A 23,480-nucleotide genomic window follows, 5' to 3' on the forward strand; every position below is an offset into this window, starting at 1 on the left:
AAAAAAAAAAAAAAAAAAAAAAAAAAAAAAAAATCACTAATCTACAAGTTACTTGCTGAGTTGGAAGGCATTTTAATAGGTTATCCAGTCCGATCACCATTTTAAACAAAGACTGTATCTCTACTGTCAAAAGCATAAGGGATTCTAAATAAGAAAGTGTAAAATAAAAGAAGACTACCGTACTTCCATGTCTTGACCCCAGGAATAGGAGCTCCATTGTTCTAGTTATTACAGTTTATTAATCTTGCATAAGAAATAAACCATGGCACTACATGAGATGTGTATAACATATGTAACAAATGAAATGTCACTCTCCAAAGTAAAATAGCAAATAATGTAGTGTGGCTGTAACTGGGACTTCAGCTTTTTTGATTTACCTTCAAAGGTAATTATCGCTTCTCTGTATCTTTAATACTTTAACCTTTTAAACAACTGTTACCAAAATCATTCACCAATACCAACTAAAAAATAAATAATAATATAGGATCTCTCAATAATACAGGATCTTACTAACTGGCTAAATTTGGGGAATTAAATCTATTTCATCTCAACAACAAAAACCTAGAAGATGAATACATATGTGCAAAGATTTATACCCCCATTAAAACAAAACCCTGGTACCAAGTACACTTAACTCCTATGAGCTTTGATTGATTCATGATTTCCACTATTACTGATTCTGTAACATCTTGGGTGCTAGGCAGATTTCAATATTTGTTGTTTTTAAGTTGAAGTATAACTTTTAAATCTGCACTAGATAGATGAAAAAGTAGATGGCTAATACTCTCCTTGTTAACTGTTTAAGCAGATAGTCATAATTTATCATTTAGTCATCTTTCCAGAGAGCTAACACAGTCCTAATTCCTTTAACATTTTTTTGTAAGACCTGTTTTCCAAATTGTAATCATTATATGTTATTCTTTCTCATGTTCATTCCAATTTATCTACATATATCTTAAAACAATCACAACTTTCCAACAAATGCTTAACTAAGTATAGCAGCAGAACGATTATTTTCCTAATACACTGATCAACAATACAGTTTGGATTTTTAAATGTTTTATACACTCAGTTCAGAGAGACATATATTACCGCCACTATCATGAAATATATTTTCTTATTCCAATTAGAAGAATTAGGACATTCTATAAGCAAGTGAAACTGATGGGCATTTTAATGCTCATGTACACCAGTTCATAATGGCCAACTGATTTCAATTATTGTATAATACCATTATACAGTAACCTTAAGGGATAAAAATGGCAGCTAAATAATTTCATTAAAAATATTTAGGCCAGGCATGGTGGCTCACGCCTGTAATCCCAGCACTCTGGGAGGCTGAGGCGGGCGGATCACGAGGTCAGGAAATCGAGACCATCCTGGCTAACACAGTGAAACTCCGTTTCTATTAAAAAATACAAAAAATTAGCCGGGCGTAGTGGCAGGTTCCTGTAGTCCCAGCTACTCGGGAGGCTGAGGCAGGACAATGATGTCAACCCAGGAGGCGGAGCTTGCAGTGAGCCGAGATCGCGCCACTGCACTCAAGCCTGGGCAACAGAGTAAGACACCGTCTCAAAAAAAAAAAAAATTTTTTTAATCTGACTGATACATCAGAAAAATTATTTTAATGAGCAAAATTAAGATCATTCAATTGCCATGTCTAATATGTAAAAGCTGACTGACGTCTAATATAATCACAATGAGCCTGGCTATTGAGTAGTATAAACAAATCATTCACTTGCCATGTTAATAGTGAAATTAGTTTTTTATTCTATGTCGACATTTAAATTTTAGAATTGGTGATTAGTCAAAAAATGGTACCAAATTATGCAAAGTAAGCTTTATATTTTTCAGCACTCATAGTTTTAGGTACTCAGTCAGTTCTTCCAAATTCAAAGTTATCCCTGATATAAGAATGCCCGGATGCTTCAGAATGACTACTCAGACATTGACATGATTGCTCCCTTTATTTTTCTAAATATAAGAATGAAAAGAGAAAAAAATGTCAGTAGACAGTCCATTCATTTCATAGCCTAAAGTAGAGGATATTATACTGGATTTATCCTAAATGTCTATTTCCAGGACCCATATAGCAGAGAATATACTTCAAAATCTAAATTGTTATTTAAATAAAGTATTGGCCAACCGTACAATAAAAAAATACAGAATACGGCCGGGTGCGGTGGCTCACTTTGGGAGGCTGAGGCGGGTAGATCTTGAGTTCAGAAGTTCAAGACCAGCCTGGCTAACATGGTGAAACCTTGTCTCTATTAAAAATACAAAAATTAGCCTGGTGCGGTGGCAGGCACCTATAATCCCAACTACTTGGGAGGCTGAGGCAGGAGGATCGCTTGAACTCGGGGGGTGGGGGTTGCAGTGAGCCGAGATCATGCCACTGCACTCCAGCCTGGGCAACAGAGTGAGACTCTGTCTTTTAAAAAAAAAATACAGAATACTAATCTGCAAGAGGGCTATGGTTTACAAAGGCATGGACACAACTGTTTCTTTATTTTGTAAAATTTAATGCAGCATTAAAATTAATATGTGCTTAATTGAACTGAACATAAACTATAGCTACACTTTACAGTACTGTCCAGAAAAATCTATTTCCCACATCTAAATGTTTACATGGCTTTACTTTCGCTTGAGTTAAAAAAAAAAAGTTTAAAAAAGTTATCACAAGTAAAAGCATTAAGAAAGGAGGCAATATTCTCCTATTAAAAACAGACATAGATATGAGATGTATGCAGAAAAGAGTTAACATAGCAGGTCCAACTGCCTATCCTTAAAAAGGCTGGCATGCGGGAACTTGAATTTTGGGAGGATTCCCTCCATTGCCAGAATGATTCTGAGTGCCTCACTGTGCTTAAGCTGTTTACCTGCAATGTGGCCTATGCTGCTTACCTGCTTTCCTTCTGGAAGTCTAGAATCTTGTTATGTAACAGACAGAGAAACCTATGTGATCAGCTCCCCGTAAAAATCCCAAGCATGGAGTTTCTAAATGAGCTCTCCTAGTTAGCAAAATTTCACATATGTTGTCAGTCTCACTGCTGGAGGAATTAAGCAAGTCCTGTGCAATTAAGCTGGGAGAAGATTCTTGGAATCTTATGCCTAATTTTCCTCAGACTTAGCTTATGTACTTTTTGCCTTTACTGATTGTGCTTGCTACTCTCATTATAATAAATCATAGCCATGAATGTCACTATGTAAGTCCTGCGAGTTCTCCTAGCAAATTACTGATTTGGTTAAAGGAATGCTTAAAGAATAATAATTTGGCAGACATGTAAGAACAGCTTGGAAGAGTCAGAAACTGAGGCAAGATCAATCATAAGATACCACTGTATCTCAGGTATTCAATAGCTACACTTTAGGATAGAGAGATGGTCAAAAGAATGGAGAGAAGGGGTGAAATTTGGGAATAATTAAGAGTAATTAAAATACAAACTTTTAATGAGTGTGGTCTTGGAGACCTTCTATATAACGTAAAAAGTTCATTTTTCTATTGCTTTGAAATAAGAAATCTGTATTTATGAAAATCAACACTGATTTATAAATTTCATAGTTACAAGTTAAAATAATCTACACCTACATTTCTGATATAATTTTTGTTTTTATTTCAGTATTTTACAACCAATTCTTTGAGACGGAGTCTTGCTCTGCCGCCCAGGCTGGAGTGCAGTGGCCGGCTCTCAGCTCACTGCAAGCTCCGCCTCCCGGATTCACGCCATTCTCCTGTCTCAGCCTCCCGAGTAGCTGGGACTACAGGCGCCCGCCTCGTCGCCCGGCTAGTTTTTTGTATTTTTTAGTAGAGACGGGGTTTCACCGTATTAGCCAGGATGGTCTCGATCTCCTGACCTCGTGATCCGCCCGTCTCGGCCTCCCAAAGTGCTGGGATTACAGGCTTGAGCCACCGCGCCCGGCCACAACCAATTCTTAAATAATAACCAGTGATACCATGCACATTGAGCTGTTTATATAAAGACTACTGAAATAATTCCTATAATACTTAAATTGAAGAGAAAAAGGATGACATTTATAATCAGTGTTTTATCACAGAATGAAAGGCCTTCATTCTTGTGCTTTCTTAATAAAGGTAGCATTTAGTGAACTTCTCCCATCCTCCACCCCAGCCATCTTTACAAATATATGGGCTCTTACCTTGAAATGCTCCTGCTTCAATAACCCCCTCTTTGGTATTGTCAAAGCCATGAGATGTAATTTGAGTTTCTGAGAGACCAAGTCCAGATGGTAATGAATGCTTCAAATCCTTAGCAAGAGTTAAATAAAATAAAAAAACTTTGTAAAAAATCCCACATGATGTAACAGTTCAGAATAATTGTATCCTTTTAATCAAATCATAGATTATTTTTCTCTCTGCTATGCAGTATTCCCTTATGCTGTCATGGCATTCTATAATGACGTATAATCAGCAGCAAATACAGCAAGATTTGTATTAAGTGGTATTGTGTACATCACATACAATACACTTTCATCATTCTGGAATTAAGCAGCAGGCAGATATTAAAATTCAATGTAAAAATTTTAATCTTACTGATACATCAGAAAAATTATTTTAATGAGCAAAATTAAGATCATTCAATTGCCATGTCTAATATGTAAAAGCTGACTGATGTCTAATATAATCACAATGAGCCTGTCTAATGCATAGTATAAACAAATCACTCACTTGCCATGTTAATTTCTCTTCCATTTCAAGAGGGCTTCTCTGACTTCAATCAGGGTGAAGTAAACAAAACTGTATTTAGATTTACATTGCACAATGAAAATAGTTAACCTAACTGCAAATTAGCCTGTAACAGAACCTTATTATAATAAAGATAATATTCAACACTGAGTCTTAAGAGCTTAAAAGTATAAAAGTCAAGAAGCAAAACGTTCTCTAAAAGCACAATCCTAGTTAAGAATATTCTAAGTTTTTTTTTTTTTTTCCAGAACCTTGTAAATTAAATCACAGGGCTTAAGTAATAATTAGGCAAAAAGGCCAAGTAAAACTGTAAAATCACCAGGAAGTAAAGCTGAGGCTACGGTCCGCTGGCTTCAAGTGATGCAACAATTATTAATAATGTAGACTTAAATCTGGCCTATCCACATGACTAGAACTTCAGAGAAATCAAACTGAAATGAAGGCATTCAATCTAAAATAAAACCACTTTTCTATTCACCTTTATTAAATTTTCATGGGAATTTCAGGGCTATGACAAGTTAAAACTAAACACAGCTAGTAAGCTAAATTTTTAGACTGATCACAGTTTGAGATAGCAGATTTTAGATCCTAAATATATATAACTAGTGTTATATATTTTTTCTAATCCATTACACCTTTTCTTGATGTAGTGGTAAAGAATAGAGCCTATAGCAGGGGTCCAGGATATTTCTCCAAAAACAGAGTTACACTTTTTATTTTTTAAAACCTAGGACAAAACATACACATCTTAATCAGTAGGTGAAGGCAATATGCAATCAAAAAGGAAAGTATATAATAATTTATAATGTAGTTAAGAATTCAGAAGAGGGAATGATCAGTGTGCATTGAACAGAAGAAAAGTCTTAATGGAAGAGATGGATTCTAAGCTGCATCAATGACCAACATGGATGATATGGAATGTTGGAGGGATGGAATAGGGTTAGGAAGGGTTCATTTTTTTTTTTTTTTTTTTTTTTTTGAGACGGAGTCTCGCTCTGTCGCCCGGGGCTGGAGTGCAGTGGCCGGATCTCAGCTCACTGCAAGCTCCGCCTCCTGGGTTTACGCCATTCTCCTGCCTCAGCCTCCCGAGTAGCTGGGACTACAGACGCCCGCCACCTCGCCCGGCTAGCTTTTGTATTTTTTAGTAGAGACGGGGTTTCACCGTGTTAGCCAGGATGGTCTCGATCTCCTGACCTCATGATCCGCCCGTCTCGGCCTCCCAAAGTGCTGGGATTACAGGCTTGAGCCACCGCGCCCGGCCAGGAAGGGTTCATATTCAACCTAGTAGAAAAACTTTTGGAGGACAGGGTGGGTAGCACTGGGCAGTCATTATCATATTATTGGGATAGCATGGAGGCCAGCAACTAGGCTCCCATGGCCAACGTCGCTAAAGGTCTATGTTGCGAGATAGGGGTAAATGAATCAGAAAATTTTGAGTAACGGGTTTACTTGATTTGGTTAAAGGATTGCTTAAAGAATATTAATTTGGTGGACATGTAAGAACAGCTTGGAAGAGCTAGAAACTGAGGCAAGATCAATCATAAGATACCACTGTATCTCAGGTATTCAAATAGCTGAAGTTTAGGATAGACAGGTGACCAAAAGAATGGACAGAAGGGATGAAATTTAGGAATAATTAAGAGTAATTAAAATACAAACTTTTAATGAAAATTCAGGGTATAGCGATATGTCAAATATAATAATAAAGTGGTATAGCTAAGATAATATATACTACTGAAATAAGAAGGCCTTTCAGAAGTTAATTCCCATAATCATGAAGCGAAATGCAAAGGGATTAAATCACTAGCCAAGAAGATTTGATCTTAAACAATTGTATCTGCTCTGCTACTGAAGTAAAAATAGTATAGGACAAGTTAAGTGATATGGTTGTATAATATAACTTTAAAACACCCTATTTTGGAATGTTTGCTGAAGAAGTTTCCATCTGGATTCTAATGTTCTCCTAAATGTACTCCTTAAATGTACTTGATGTTTTTCTTGACCAATGTATAAGCCATCCTCAATTACCCTTTCTTCCTGAAGTTTTTCACTATTTTCAATGTAGAACTTACTAACTTACATGTCGTAGAAATACAGTAAGAATGACTTGGTTCATCATCCCTGTACTTCTGAAAAAAGGTATATGCTGTAAATGAAAATAGATAGCTATAAAGAATAGAAACAAAACAGTTCCTAAAGATGAATAGAATCTTCCAGGTGCTGGGCCAAAGAGTCATGCTTTTCTCTACTTTGCATCATCTTTGGAGGACTCTCTGGGACTATATTACGACCAGGTACCCAGGTCCAGAGTATGCTAAATCTCTATCACTAAACTTCTTTAGTTAACCATGAACATTTATTAGAATACATGATTTCAAATTAAATACATCGAATATAATTTCCATTCTGAAAGGTCGAGTTTTACATTGCTTAAAACTATTCTTACATATTTTACTAAAACATTTTAAAACTGAAGTATAAAAAAGCCATTTGGTTCAATTAAATTAAAAATAGTTCTTAAAATTCCCTCCAGATTCTAACACCTAAGAACGCAAAAACAAACACCCATATACTGACCTCCTACTGTCTGTTAATAACATTTGTAGGCTGTCTATGAAATCTAAAAATCTACCTTGTCGTAAGTATCTTTGTTTAATTTTAGCCATTTTAGTTTCATCCACTCAATCTTAAATCTCCAATTTTGCAGCTTGGTTTCTTTTTTCTAGCTAAGCAAATACCTGTCCAGTTACTAATTTATTATTGGAAATAAATTAAATGGAGGGGATTGTGTCTGGGAATGGCTCCTTTATCCTGTAGTTCTCAACACTGGGATTTCATCACACTGGCAGTGAGATGTGTGTCAAGTGATTTGTCACTAATAGTAGTTGAAAGCAAAACATTTATCAACTTCAGTGTGTAAAGTATTCATATTACCGTAGGTTCAAGGTAATCTCTGTGACTCTTTCGTTGCATTTTAGTATGATTTTTGGACTCAGAGATGCAGGGTGGAATTTCAGACAGCAAACAAAATTGTTTAGCACTTTGGACATCAGTGAAAATGTCTGAGAACTAGCTCTGATTTCAAATGCATCCATTATTTCAAAAAATAATAACTAGCCCTCATTTGATGAGGCAGTTTGATATAATGGATGCAATGTGGGCTCTGAAGTCAGCTCAGATATACCTGAGTTTGAATCCTGGCTCCAGTCACTTAATGGCTGCATAACCCCAGACAAGTAGTCTGAATTGCTGAGTTTCTTGACTGTAAAATGATAATGTTAAGGGATAATTATTCTTACCTCATAGACAACATACAAAAAGTACACTACAACATCTGGTACTTCAAGTATTAATGTCTTTCTCCTTCATCCCAATTTTTAAATAGAACTCTTCTGGAGACTAGAAGTTGGAATGATGAAAGATTATTTTCTTATATTTAAAACTGACCATTATATCTAAGAATGTATTTTCATATCACTTAGGATTAGTGATTTTTATTTCCTGAGTGACAAAGTCATGAAATTATAAGTATTTCCACCCTTAGTATTATGCTTACAACCCCATCTTAATTATATTAGAGCATGCCTAGATGTGAAACTAACCATATAATTAACTTCTGATATCCAGTGACTTTAAACAGAGCAACTAGATAGAAGTTACAAGTTTGAGAGATCTGTTTTAAAATGTATAAAACAATATCTTTAGTAGAAATAAGAGTTTCTGAGTGAGAGACCAAAAAATGTGGGAAAAAAGATACGCTTTAAACGGAAGGTGATGAGTTTGATACAAAAAGTAAGGAATATACAGAATACAAACCAAAAAACGCAAGAAAAGCCTAGCTGGAAGATCATTAAAAATAAGTACCTTCAGTAGCGACAGGAATGTTTTCATACTAAGAGAATTTGAAAGATATTTTGAAAGAGAAATTGAAAGATTTCTCTAAAGAGAATTTGAAAGATAAAACTGGTCTTTGAAACAGTCATTGGAACACTTGTGAAAATCCTCAAGACTACAAGCTTGGGAATTCTGAAGAACATCACTCGATATTCAATAAGTGAGGCATCTGAGGAATTCTAGACCCCAAGACACATGATTGGTTACCTACTGTACATAAAATCCAAATCAAACTCTTTCTTTCAAAGAGATAAACTGGTAAGGCATGGTGGTTCACATCTGTAATCCTAGCACTTTGGGAGGTCGAGACAAGAAGATTGCTTGAGCTCAGGAATTTGAGACTAGCCTAGGCAACATGGCAAAACCCCAACTCTAAAAAAATACAAAAATTCAGCTGGGCATGGTGGCATATGCCTGCTGTCCCAGCTACTGGGGAGGCTGAGGTGGAAGGATGGCTTAAGCCCAGGCGACGGAGGTTGCAGTGAGCCAGTTCGTGTGACTGTCCTATAGACTGGACAGCAGAGCCAGACTCTGCCTCAAAAAAACAAAAACAAAAAACAAAAAAGAGAGATAAACTAGTAAGTCTCTTATATAGGAAAATAAAAAATATTCATCTTGGGTCTCAAATGGGTCTCTCAAAACATTAGATTTCCAACTAAAAGTCTTTTTACCATATGGTTTGGATATGAGGTTTGGATCAGAGATTTACAGGGCTTGCTCCTTTGAAGATATCCTACAACATAGCAGTCACCTATAACCCCCACAAAAGAACTCCCTATTCCCCTTACCTTGTTCTATTTTTCTCATAGCAGTGACCACTAAGTGATATATTATGTGTATATCTGTTTATTTTTGTGTCCCCTCACTATAGTATAGCCGTCATGACAGCAGGGTTGTTGTCTATTTTGTTTACTGCTATATACCCAGCACCTGAAATAGTACCTGATACAAGAGGATCAAATAAATATTTGAATAGATAAATAATGAATTTGTTGAATGAACTAAAGGATTTATGATTCAATGCCATGTAGATTAAGAAGCTACAATAATAACAGGTTTATTATGAAATATAATTTAATGCATATTTGCTTATTCTTACATTAGACTTTTTGGGCAGAGAAAGAGGTAAGATACACTCCTTGCCATCTCATTGGAGACAAGATACACATTAACATAAAAGTTGAACATGGTGCCAAAGTAAAGACACTAAGTATCAGAGGAATTCAGAATAGACTAAGTACATAAAAAACAAATAGGAAAGAAGAAAGCACTGCCTGAGCTATGGAACATAAATTATTTATTTACTTATTTTATTTTACTTTTTTGAGATAAGGTCTGGCTCTATCGCCCAGGCTGGAGTACAGTGGTGCGATCTGGGCCCACTGTAATCTCTGCCCTCTGGGCTCAAGCCATCCTCCCACCTCAGCCTCCCGAGTAGCTGGGGATTACAGACATGCACCATCACACCCGGCTAATTTTTGTATTTTTAGTAGAGACTAAAAATACAAAGAGTTTCACCATGTTGCCCCAGCTGGTCTCAAACTCATGAACTCAAGTGATCCACCCATCTCAGCCTCCCAAAGTGCTGGAATTACAGGTGTGACCCAACAGGCACGGCTTATTTATTTACTTATGTATTGAATCAACATCTAATGACCATCAACTTCATGACAGCCACTACAGACATGGCAGTGAAGGAAAAACAGATAAAGTCCCTGCCCACATAGACTCATGTTCTGGGGGGTGGGGACATAGGGAGGGAGGAGATTGATAGTAGACAAACATAGGTGGTAATAAGTCCTGTAATTAAGTAATAAAGAAGTAAATAAGTTTTGTTTTGTTTTGTTTTAAAGGCAGGATAAGAGGGATAGAGAGTGACAGACAAAGGTTGCCACTTCAGATGCAGGATTCTGGGAAGGTCTCTCTGAGGAGATAAATTGTGAACAGAGTCCTGAACAAAGTGAGGGAGTAATAAGCTGGGTTGTTAAGGGACTGGTGTTATTAAACTAAGCTGTCCTAACTGAAATTAATGTATATTGGAAATATACAAAGCAAGAACTGTCTATATATTATCTCATTTAATCTTGACAAACACTTGAAGTACTTACAGATGAGAAAACTGGGACACAGAAGTATGTCATTTTGATAGTAACTAGCAATATGGTTAGGACTAAGCTTCCAGAAACAGTATTAACTGTAATGTATTATAAATGTAAATGCCATAGGCAATTTATTGGATACTTAGAATTTATTTTAGCTAGTATGTTTTCTAAAAGATTTACTTAAAGAAATAGCTTTAAAAAAACACTATTTCAGAACTTGCTTAGGTTTAAGCACACTAATAGAAATATGTTCTAAAGCTGTAATTTCCTATTGGTACAAAACAAATGAACTGCCTTTATCCCATTCACTCATTTCCTAATATCACTTAAAACCTCTTGTCACAGGACAACGCCCTTTTCAACTAAACACTGTTTTGAAGAACACTTAGAGTCAAAAAGAAAACATTCCTTACACTCAATTTTTATTTACTTCCTATTTTAAACCAAGTCTCCAAGTCTGTTCATTTCACTGAATAAGTGACCTTTAACTTTCCTAGTTAGTTTTTAATATCTAAAATCAATGGTTTCTAGTTTTAAATATTAGTATTCCTTTTATTCATATTTATATTACTAGAATCTTCCCTTTCTGAAAGACAAATATATCACTTACAAAATAAAATGCTGTCAAATCACTGAAATAATTTGTAAACTTTGGTCATTAGGTCAACTATTTTTGGAATGGCTTCCTTGAATGTTGCCTTGCTTAAGTCTTGACAGCTTTTCAGTAGCTTATGTTTTAGTGAAGATAACAGCTTTCCTTAAGGAAAAAAGTACCAAAACACCCCTCAAAATACAAAAAATGTAAAACAAACAAACAAACAAACAAAAAAACCCTAACATCTGAACACAAACAACATACAAATGGCAGAGTTGTCCTTTGGAAGATTGGTTCCAGGACCCCTTGGATACCAAAATACATGGATGCTCAAGTCCCTCACATAAAATGCATAATAAGGCCGGGCGCGGTGGCTCAAGCCTGTAATCCCAGCACTTTGGGAGGCCGAGACGGGCGGATCACGAGGTCAGGAGATCCAGACCATCCTTGGCTAACCCGGTGAAACCCCGTCTCTACTAAAAAATACAAAAAACTAGCTGGGCGAGGTGGCGGGTGCCTGTAGTCCCAGCTACTTGGGAGGCTGAGGCAGGAGAATGGCGTGAACTCGGGAGGCGGAGCTTGCAGTGAGCTGAGATCCGGCCACTGCACTCCAGCCCCGGGCGACAGAGCGAGACTCTGTCTCAAAAAAAAAAAAAAAAAAAAAAAAGCATAATATTTGCCTATACCGTATACACATCCTTCCTGAATACTTTAAATAATCTCTAGATTACTTACAATACCAAATACAATGTAAATGTCATGTAAATAGCTGTTATACTGTACTGTTTTTAAATCTGTATTATTTTTAATTATATTGTTATTTTTTATTTTATTTCATTTTCCCCAAATATTTTCAATGCAGTTGGTTGAATCTGTGGATGTGGACCCTGGGATACAGAACCTGGGATAAAGACAGCTGACTGTATAGGTCCAGAATGGTTATGTTAGATGTATCCTTGGAACTTTATCAGAAAGAACAATACTCATCTGAATCATTCTCCTGTCATAGAATATTATAAATTTCTGGAAAAGAGATATAATAGTAGTACTGTCTGGGAGGATGGGAGCTAAGTAATGTGTTATTAAATAGTACACATGATAGATAATTCTGATTACCTAACTTTTCAAGCAGTTATAGAGACACCTTTCATCTTGTCACCTATGGCCTCTTAGAAGAGACAACGTAAGAGAGAGGCTTCAAGATGGCTGATTAGAGGCATTTCGCACTCCCCTCTTCCATTAAAAAGAACCAAAAGAGTAGATAATCACACTTCGAATACATTATCCAAGACGGACCACTGGAATTCACAGAAAAGTGACAGGAAATATCTAAAGCAAGGAAGGAGAAGGAAGCAAGGCAACCTGCTCTGGCAGGATCAGCTGGGAGGCAAAGGGAGACTTCCCTATATGGGAAAGAGGTAAATGACAGACCCTCAGAAGTCTACCTTCCCACTGTGAACTCTTGCAATCCTAGCTACAGGAGAGCCCCTGGACCCTCATGGGCCCTGAAACAAACATAGGCAGCTGCCAGGAGACTGTGTGATGACACTGCCCTAGAAAGGAGCAGTGTCATCACTCTGGGTCCCACATACTCTCTGAGATCTAAGCAGATACAGCAAGGTACCATTTCAGAACTCTGCTCCCAACAGACCTCACACTGTCCTGAAAAACAAGAGAAGCACGGACTGCTGGCCCTAGGACTTAGGTGCAAGTGACAGCAGACTACTACATCCAGGGCTGAGACACAAGCACTGCAGGGGCCGAGATCTGAGGGGCATAGATGTTCCCTATCCACCAGCCTAGGCTACCGCCAGTCACTAAAGGCAGCACCACCCTCTCCAGTGGAAGTGCAGAATCAGAGCTGTTGCCACCTCCCAGCCATGCATTCTGCACTCCACCCCTTCTCACCACAGCTAGCACACCTGTACACACCATGGGGGGCCTGAGGACAAGCCTACCCAACCTGGCTTCCCCACCCCCTACAGCTGTGCCAGAACACATAGTCTGGGGACCACAGCACTGCCCAGCCCAGTTCACTACCATGGGCACCTGAACACTCCTCCAGAGGGCCTGAGGTTGGACCTACCTGCCGAGCTGCTACCACCTCAGTTGGCATGTACTTGCATGCACTCCCTGAGGGCCTGGAGAGTGGTCCGCCCAGCCCATCATAGCCACTGCCAACACCTGTGCACACTACTCAGGACCCAAACGGTCGTCTGCTACTGCCACTGCCATTGCCCGTGCTATGCTGGCTGTCTAGAGGTCCAAGAACCTGCCCACCCGCCTGGCCCACTGCTGCCACTACTGGCATCCAAGTAAGCCATCTGGAGGCCCAAAAATCCACTCGCCTGGACCCATTAGCATTGGTGCCAGCATATACCACGCTGGGGCCAAAGGACAGGCATGCCCAGCCCACCACTGCTACAACTGGGGCCCGAAGACTATCTGGGGCTTGACATCTAAAGTAAAACTTCACCACAGCTTCCACTAATAACTGTACACTTAATCCACTGAGGAAAATCACAGATACCACTGATGCGGTATATAGCCAAAGAAATTACACAGAGTACACTACTGCATGCACAAGAATCAAAGTCAAAGTAGCCTACTCACCCAACACCATAGATACAACTTCAGGAAAAAGTCCTCCCCTACAACAGCAAATTCAAACTAATGGAGAAACGGTTAAACCAGGTATCAACGTAAAGACACAAAAAACATGAACAAGCAAGGAAATATAATACCTCCAAAGGATCACAATGATTCTCCAGCAACAGATCCCAACCAAAAAGAAATTCAGGAAATCTTGGAAAAAGAATTCAAACTACTGATTCCCAAGATGAAGATACAAGAGAATTCTGAAAAACAACAGAGGGAAATCAGAAAAACAATTCAGGATATGAATGAGAAATTGGCCAAAGAGATAAAGATCATAAAAAAGGAAACAAATTCTGGAATTGAAGAATTCATTGCTTGAAATACAAAATACATTCAAAAACTTCAATAATAGACTAGCTCATGCAGAAGAAAGAATCTCAGAACTTGGCTGGGTGTGGTGGCTCATGCCTGTAATGCCAGCACCTTGAGAGGCTAAGGCAGGTGGATCACCAGAGGTCAGGAGTTTGAGACCAACCTGGCCAACATGGGGAAACCCCATCTCTACTAAAAATACAAAAATTAGCTGAGTGTGGTGGCATGTGCCTGTAATCCCAGATGCACAGGCGGTTGAGGCAGGAGAATCGCTTGAACTCAGGAGCCAGAGGTTTCAGTGAGCCAAGATTGTGCCCCACTGCACTTCAGCCTGGGTGACAGAGTGAGACTCAGTCTCAAAAAGAAAAAAAAGGAAAAAAAAGAAAAAGAATCTCAGAACTTGAAGACAGGTCTTTTGAAAGAACCCAATCAGAAAAAAATAAAGAATAAAAAAGAATGAGGAAAGTATTCATGACATGAGACAACATAAAGTGACCAAATATTCATATTATTGGGGTCTCAGAGGGTGAAGAGAGAACAAAAGTGTTAGAAAACCTATTTAATAAAACAATAAATGTAAACTGTCCAAGTCTAGCAAGAGATTTAGGCGTCCAGATACAGGAGGTTCTCAGATCACCAAACTGATACAATACAAAAAGATCTTCTCGATGGCACATTATAGTCAAAATGTCCAAAGTCAACAATAGAGAATTCTAAAAACAGCAAGAAAGTGTCTAATCACCTACAAAGGAACCCCCATAAGACTACCAGTGGATTTCTCAGGAGATACAGGCAGGAGAGAATGGGATGATATATTTGAAGTGCAGAAAGAAAAAAAACTGCCAGCCAAGGATATATATCCAACGAAATTACCAGGAGAAGAAATAAAGTCTTTCCTAGACAAGCAAAAGCTGAGGTAATTCCTCACCACAGACAGGCACTACAATAAATGGTCAACGGAATGCTAAACCTGGAAGCAAAAGGACATTTTACCATCATCAAAACACATGAACATATAAAACTCATAGGTAAAGCAAACACATAAATGACAAACAGAAAAGACTCAAATGGCACCACTACAGAAAACCACCAAACCATAATGAGAAACAATCAGGCAAAAAGAAAGGAGCAAAGATTATACAAAATAACCAAAAACCAATTAACAATATGAGAAAAAAAATCAATAATCTTAATGCAATAATCTTAAATGCAAATGGAGACAACTGTAGCTGAGGACATTACAGTCACTCAAATCACTCCCTATTGTCTGCTGGGGTTCTTTATTAAACAAACAAAAGTTCTTCCAGAAGACAACCCTACTGTCCTATAGGTAAAACAGGTGTAAAATCTGAAAAGCACTAAGGCCTTCCTATGCCTAAGCTGCTACTAACAGAAGGAGCCTAACTAAAAACGATACAAATAGGTTCAATTACAATTCTGAAGAGAACTATCATTCCCACATGGTTTCACAGCTAAATGCAACACAAAACGATATGGGCTATGTGAGAGGAATTTATGACTTGTGAGATAATACTCGGGATTTTATGAGCTTGTTGACTGTTTTCAATAAAATACTCATTCTCTAAGTAACATAGTTCACCAAAATTTTAAATGTGCTTCCTTTACATAACCTTTAAATTTCTTTTCCTTTTTTTTTTGAGATAGAGTCTCGTTCTGTTACCCAGGCTGAAGTGCAATGGTACGATCTCGGTTCACTACAACCTCCACCTCCCGGGTTCAAGCAATTCTCCTTCCTCAGCCTCCTGAGAAGCTGGGACTACAGGCACACACTGCCATACCTGTCTAATTTCTTTTGTATTTTAGTAGAGATGTGTGGGGAAAAGAAAGAGAGATCAGCCTGTTACTGTGTCTATATAGAAGGAAGCAGACATAAGAGACTCCATTTTGTTCTGTATTTGAGATGCTGTTAATCTGTGACCCTACCCCCAACCTTGTCCTTGCAAGAGACATGTGCTGTGGTGACTCAAGGTTTAATGGAGATTGGGTTGTGCAGGATGTGCTTTGTTAAACAAGTGCCTAAAGGCTGCTTGCTGGTTAAAGGTCATCACCATTCTCTTAATCTCAAGTAAGAGAAAAGCATTTGTCTCCTGCCCGTCCCTGGGCAATGGAACATCTCCGTGTAAAACCCGATTGCATACTTTGTTTACTGAGCAAGGAGAAAACCGCCTTTAGGAATAAGGTGGGACTTGCTGGAGCAATGCTGCTAAAAGGTTTATGGAGAGTTTGCATATGCATCTCAAGGCACAGCATTTTCCTTTAAACTTATTCATGTCACAGGGATTTTTGTTCATATGTCTTACTGCTGATTTCCTCCCTACAGTGATCCTATTGTCCAGCCACTCTCTTATCTTTAAGATGGTAAAGATAATTATCAATAAATACTAAGGGAACTCAGAGACGGGTGCCNGCCTACTTTGTTTACTGAGCAAGGAGAAAACCGCCTTTAGGAATAAGGTGGGACTTGCTGGAGCAATGCTGCTAAAAGGTTTATGGAGAGTTTGCATATGCATCTCAAGGCACAGCATTTTCCTTTAAACTTATTCATGTCACAGGGATTTTTGTTCATATGTCTTACTGCTGATTTCCTCCCTACAGTGATCCTATTGTCCAGCCACTCTCTTATCTTTAAGATGGTAAAGATAATTATCAATAAATACTAAGGGAACTCAGAGACGGTGCCACTGTGGGTCCTCTGTAAGCTGAGTGCCGGTCCCCTCGGCCCAGCTTTTCTTTCTCTACACTTTGTCTCTGTGTCTTATTTCTTTTCTCAAGTCTCTCGTTCCACCTAACGAGAAACACCCACAGGTGTGGAGGGGCAGGCCATCTCTTCCGAGATGGGGTTTCACCGTGTTGCTCAGGCTGCTCTCAAACTCCTGAACTCAATCTGCCCGCCTCAGCCTCCCAAAATGCTGGGATTACGGGCATGAGCCACTGCACCTGGCCAACCCTTAAATTTTTTAAGTGTATAGTTGTATAAGTCTGTGCCTAGCTCGGCAACTTTTAAAGTATCTGCTACTGAGTTTACTCCTATATTTTCCAGAATATATTTCAGAGACAATGAACGCATTTATAATTAACAACATAAAATTCCTAATTTGCATTTTTATGTTGCTGACATTCAATTCAAAGTTTAACACTTCGCAAGGCCAAGCTTAACAAGTGTACAATAAAATGGCATAAACCTGAGTTAACCTTTTATTCAAGCTTTTAGGATAATGCTGGATTATTTAACAGTTTTTAAAAATATTCTTCAAACAATTAAGCTAAAACAAAATATGCTTTTGGCAAAAGCTCCAAACACGTTTTGTACATTTTAAGTACTTTTAAAAGAATACAAAGTAACATCTGTAGTAATAGCTTTCATAAAGCTGTGAAAAATAATGTCTCCATTTTGCATATTTTAATAGAGGTTATTATAATTATGACATTAAAAACATAAGTTTAGAACTTAAAATTTAGCATGATAATACTTTTGAACTGAAGTTAGTGTAAAACTAACACGTGAAGAACATAAAATGTTCAGCAAATTTGTTTTAAAATATGTATCCTTGGCCGGGTGCGGTAGCTCAAGCCTGTAATCCCAGCACTTCGGGAGGTCAGGAGATCGAGACCATCCTGGCTACTAAACCCGGCTCTACTAAAAAAAAAAAAAAAAAAAAAAAATACAAAAAACTAGCCAGGCGAGGAGGCGGGCGCCTGTAGTCCCAGCTACTCGGGAGGCTGAGGCAGGAGAATGGCGTAAACCCGGGAGGCGGAGCTTGCAGTGAGCTGAGATCAGGCCACTGCACTCCAGCCTGGGTGTCAGAGCAAGACTCTGTCTCAAAAAGAAAACAAAAAGTATCCTTGAGAATGTCCTAAGTCTCACTCCTCTTCTGCCCTTGATGACTGAACTTGTTTCCCATGCCTCTATTACTGTCAGCCCCGCAATTAATTCTTTAAACTGTAGCCAGAGACAGTTTCCTAAAATGCGAACCCAACTGAGACACACCCATTTTTATAGCATTTAGTGGCTCTCCATTGCCTTTTAGGTAAACACTAAACTCTTCGATATAGTTTTAAGGTTTTGCAGGATCTACTATCTACTTATCTCTCTAGCCTCATTTCTCACACACCTGCCCTCACATTCTCCATTCCAACAACATGAATTTCCAGTTCTATGGTCTCACACTTCCTTCGGGTTGTTACAGTTGCTTCTGATGAGAATATTTTTCACCCCTTATCTGGCTAGGTCATCCTTCAGACCTCGGTTTATATAGTAATCACTCAGGTAATCTTTCCATGCTCCTACCAGTACTCAGACCATGCTATACTTGGCCTAGCATAACATTTTTCACATGGTATTAAAATTAACTCGTCTATATTCTCTCTCCCCACTCTGAAGACCATATGCTAAGATCAGGGAGCTTATCTATCTTGTTCACCACTTGTATGCTTGACATCTAGCACAGTGTCTATTACTTTATTCAGCAAGAAATTTTCTCAATAGCATCTCATCCTTCAAAATGGGCAAAACCTTCCAAAGCATCTACATAATACATTTTTTAAAGAAACAAACTGAAAAACTTATGTTAAATGTTTGATGAATTCTGTTAATTTAAAATCTCCTTTGTTAGTTTAACAGTTAGCTGTCTATAAAAAATATTTGCCAGAAGCAAAGCTACTATTAGAACAGCCTGCACATCCCCAGTTCTGTAACATTATTAACCCTCCTTATAGTGGCCTCTCTGCTTCTCCACAATTATCTTGAGTTTTATAAAACTGATTATCTTCCAACATTCTACTTATCAACATTGTATTGTTAGAAGGCAGGGTCAGCATTTTCTAAGCTCTCTATTGGTACTTCTAAACAACCAGTTCTTAAACTTTAATTTCAGTAGGAATCACTTGAGGATCCTGTTAAAAATGCAGATTGCTCTTAGTTGCCTGTTGTGATTCTCACTGAGTTGGAATGTGAAGCCCAGAAATCCGAATTTCACAACAAGGATATCAGGTGATTCTGATGCAGGCGATCCTTAGTCTATTTTGAGGAACTGTTGTAGAGAACTGCTTTCCATTCTTGTGCAACTCTGCCCCTATCCTACCCCCGTTTCCTGTGTGTCACCTTCCTCACTGCCCTCGTCCTCACCTCAACACTGTCATCTACCTTCTTTCCAATCAATTTCAAATATTTATTGAGGGCTTTGGCACATCTAGGGCTTCTGCTTTATCCCTAACTCTCACCATTAAACTGGGTGTTTTTAACCTCTTGCGTGTTGTTGGGCACATTTTCAGGAAATGATTATAGATGTTCAGTTAGCAATTCCTTCCAAGCTGATATATTAGCTGTCTAGGCTAAAAGTTTTCCCAGATCATTAAAAATACAGTTCACTAACGTCACGGTATGTAGTATGTTGCTATATTTTAAAATATAAATTGTAAAACACTTAAAATCTGTTCCATGAGCCTGCCTACCTATATTGATGCAGAATGACAGGTGATAGTAATAATGATATGTAAAGGTATGTGATTTTATTTTCCCTCAGTACACTTGCAGAAATGCCTAAAATTGGTAATCTGGATCAGGTTTGGGAATCTGTCGTTGGACAACATGCCAAAAAAGTGTCAGGGCAGATAAGACATTTTAGACTTAGTATAACCCAATCTATACCTTAGTCTCAGATTTCATTAACATCTTCATCTCTAATGCCTTTCATCTTTCATACCGCATATTCCACTCAGGCAACCTAAACTCAGATTGCCATTCTTAGACCTTGTCCTCATTTGGGAAGCAACACTTCTAGACTCTCATTTTAATAAGTTTAATAAGTCACTTTATGATCACAATATCCTCCTATATCTTATTACATCTAATCAAGACAGTAAATCTCCTAACATTTTTATTAATATTTTTTCCATTTTACCACCAGGCACACACACACCCACCACAGACACACAATTTCAATCTTCCTTTCTCCCTCTGTCTCATTCAATCATTCAACAATATTTAACAAGAACTTACAGTACCTTTTGGTGGTTCACTGCCCACCCTCTTGGCCTCACCTGCTTAGTCTAGATTCTAAGTAGTTCAGAAGCCTGAATCATGTACCAACTTGCATCAAAGAAATACTGAATTCATTCATATACTATCACTGTGAAAATATTTATATGTATCTACATTCAAAATAATTCCTCCAAGAAATTTAAGAACATATTCCTAATAGCTTTTGTTTATAAATAAGGACACACTCTCAGATTATAATTTAAGACAGATAAGCCTTCAACCTTTCATTATGAACTGTATTTTCAACAGGACTCTCAATCCAGAATTAATTTAATGTATATGTATATTAAAAAAATATATACTTAAAATTTTAATTTGTAGTAATAGTATTAAGAGTATAGCCTATAGCTGAAAAGCAAACAGTATTAAAATGAATCTAGATTTGCATGGGTTAAACAATCCTTGAAAATCATTTGCCATTACCTCTAAAAGGGACCAACATACATATTAGGTCAAAACTGGCTCTCTGAAAAAGTCCCCATCAAATCATTATTGCCATTGACTGAGCTACCACATTTTTTAGGTGTGAGTAACGTGGAAACATTATATTGCATTCCTATATAGAATGGAGACAAACTGTCGTCACATGCCATGAGAACTCTAGGGTAGGATGGCTGAAGTAGAAATGATGTTAACTTTTAAGTCTATTAACTAGAATTCATTCTTTTATTGAGCAACTATTATGAACCATAAATTGTGCTGTGTATACACACTATCTCTGACCTAACAGTAATTCCAATCTCTTGGGAAAAGCAGATAAATAAGTTACAACATGTGACTGGTAAGGGTAGGAGTTGGAGGAACGGTGTTCCAACAATTTCTTGTATTTCTTTCCCAAATCTTCTCCAGATTGTAGTGTATGATATTGCAGACTGCTAAGTACAAGGGAATGAAGAAATGACTTTGTTCAACAAAATCATTAAAAATTAAAACAATAACAACAAAGACTCCACACTCACAAACACAAATACCACATGCAGGGAAATTAAGGACACAAGATGTATCAACTGTAAGATTACAATATCTCTTCCCTGGTTTTTCAGAGAAGTCTAAAAATCTGGTTTCTAGTCCTCGTACTCGTTCTTACATGAATAAACATTCATTTATTCACCAAACATTTATTAAAAGGCCATCTTTGGTAGTACGTGCCAAAAACTGTTACCAAACCCTGGAAGTAAGGTAATGAAAGAGAGTGCTCTTACACTCACTGCACTTATAGTCAAATCACATAAGCTTTTGGTACACCTATTTAATTAATACTGGGTAATTCCATAACAACTTCAAGGGCCTTTTTCCTCCACTGTAAAATAACATAGTGAGACTCAGAGATCTCTAAGATACTTCTACTGAACGAATACTCTGTGATTTAACTTAAAACTTAGAGGTGGGAGGTTCTCAAGACTCAGGGAACCTGAGAACCCTTATGCAGGGTTCAGGGGGTCCTAAGCTCACTAAATCTGAATGCAAAATTTGGTAGGTTTGTGTATGTACATTTTCCTAGAGAAACCGTTCATAGGTAAAAACATCCTAAATTTGTGGATTTTTGTTTTGGGCCTTCCACAGGAAAAATTCCATTTGAACTAGGTCTAATGAGGCAACGTCTTTAAATCTACCAACTATAAATTAATTCACAAGAAGTTTCAACCATGTGGAGTTAATATGATTTGTTTCCGCTCTTAAACTCATGGTATGAGTTGCGAATTTCTAATTAATTTTGACCAGCACTATAACAGCATCCATTACAAATACTACACACAGTTTACAAATCAGAGTAATTTGAATTATTTAGATTAAATTTTACTAATCTTTTGAAAAGACTAATTTTAAAAGAATAAAATTATTCTTTTAAGAATAATTTAAATTTTATTTTCTATATAAAATGCATTTATTTAGAAGCAGAAATACTTTTGCTGTAAAAAACTGAGATAATACTAGGATGAGTATCCTCTCCACGTCTAGCTGTTGCTGCCCCATCTTAATAAAAAGAGGACACTGGGCACAGTGGCTCATGCCTGTAATCCTAGCACCTTGAGGGGCCAAGGCGGGAGGATCACCTGAGGTCAAGAGTTCGAGACCAGCCTGGCCAACATGGCGAAACCCCGTCTCCACTAAAAATACAAAAATTAGCCTGGTGGCCTGTGGTCCCAGCTACTTGGGAGGCTGAGGCACGAGAATCACTTGCACCCAGGAGGCAGAGGTTGCAGTGAGCCGAGATCGCACCATTGCAGTCTGTCCTGGGGGTGACACAGTGAGACTCTGTCTCAAAAAAAAAAAAAAGGAACAAACCTAAAAACATTAACATACGAGGCAATGACTAAACTGCTAGCAAAGGGATTTCTAGGACGAAATTATCTCTACATAAATGTGAATGCTGAGAGTGAAGCTAACCAGCACCTCACTTAGGACAGACTAAGAAAGGAAGTAAAATGGAAAATCAAACATCTGCAATGAGAAACACAAACAAGAACAAAAAATAAAAATTGTAATTTCATTGCCTGTGCCACAGTGACACCAGCTGGTCAGCCAGGTTATGACAATGTAATATGACAACGTAACATGACAACCTACCACCTTGATTTTATGCAAGACTAAACTTTTAAAAGTGTATTATGCATTAAACAAAAGACATTATAAGATTTTAAACAAGTATAAAAGAAAGATGTATATAAGTAAAGTACCTCAGAAAACTTTGGTTATGATCCAGTTTTACATATGAGACTCTCTTCACTGGTCTATAAAATATATTAATATACTTATCTTCTTTATAAATTTTATCTCTATTAAAATAGAAAAATGAATTTGGAGTTAAATGCAATTTTCCTATTTATTCCTCAGAAAAATAAATGGGGAAAAGCCAAAATTCAGGTAAACAGATGCTTAAAAGATCTTGAGGGTAATTTATTCAAAATAGTCAAATGATGCTTCTGAAATACTGTTTTCACTCATGGGTTAAGAAAGCACATGGCTGAGTTTTATTTTAATTCAAAACTATTAAATATGTAAAGGACTCATATGCTCTTTGTGTGTGTGTGTGTGTGTGTGTGTGTGTAATTTCAACTTTTATTTTAGATTCAGGGGTTACATGTGCAGGTTTGTTACTCGGATATATTGCATGATGCTGAGGTTTGGGGTACCACTGATAATGTAACCCAG

General features: G+C 37.7%; 1 protein-coding gene across 5 annotated transcripts in view; it reads right to left on the minus strand.

Moving 5' to 3' along the window:
* ARFIP1 (ARF interacting protein 1) overlaps nt 1-23,480 on the minus strand; it is a 124,959-nt gene that overhangs the window by 42,212 nt on the left and 59,267 nt on the right. For all 5 annotated transcript variants that reach the window (XM_017871116.1, XM_017871114.1, XM_017871112.1 and 2 more), the window contains one exon: nt 4,159-4,267. In XM_017871116.1, coding sequence (XP_017726605.1) covers nt 4,159-4,267 — 109 coding nt within the window. The remainder of the gene's footprint in view (nt 1-4,158; nt 4,268-23,480) is intronic.

The sequence above is a fragment of the Rhinopithecus bieti genome, unplaced genomic scaffold (genome assembly GCF_001698545.2).
Source record: "Rhinopithecus bieti isolate Rb0 unplaced genomic scaffold, ASM169854v2 scaffold_3878, whole genome shotgun sequence".
Lineage (NCBI taxonomy): Eukaryota > Metazoa > Chordata > Mammalia > Primates > Cercopithecidae > Rhinopithecus > Rhinopithecus bieti.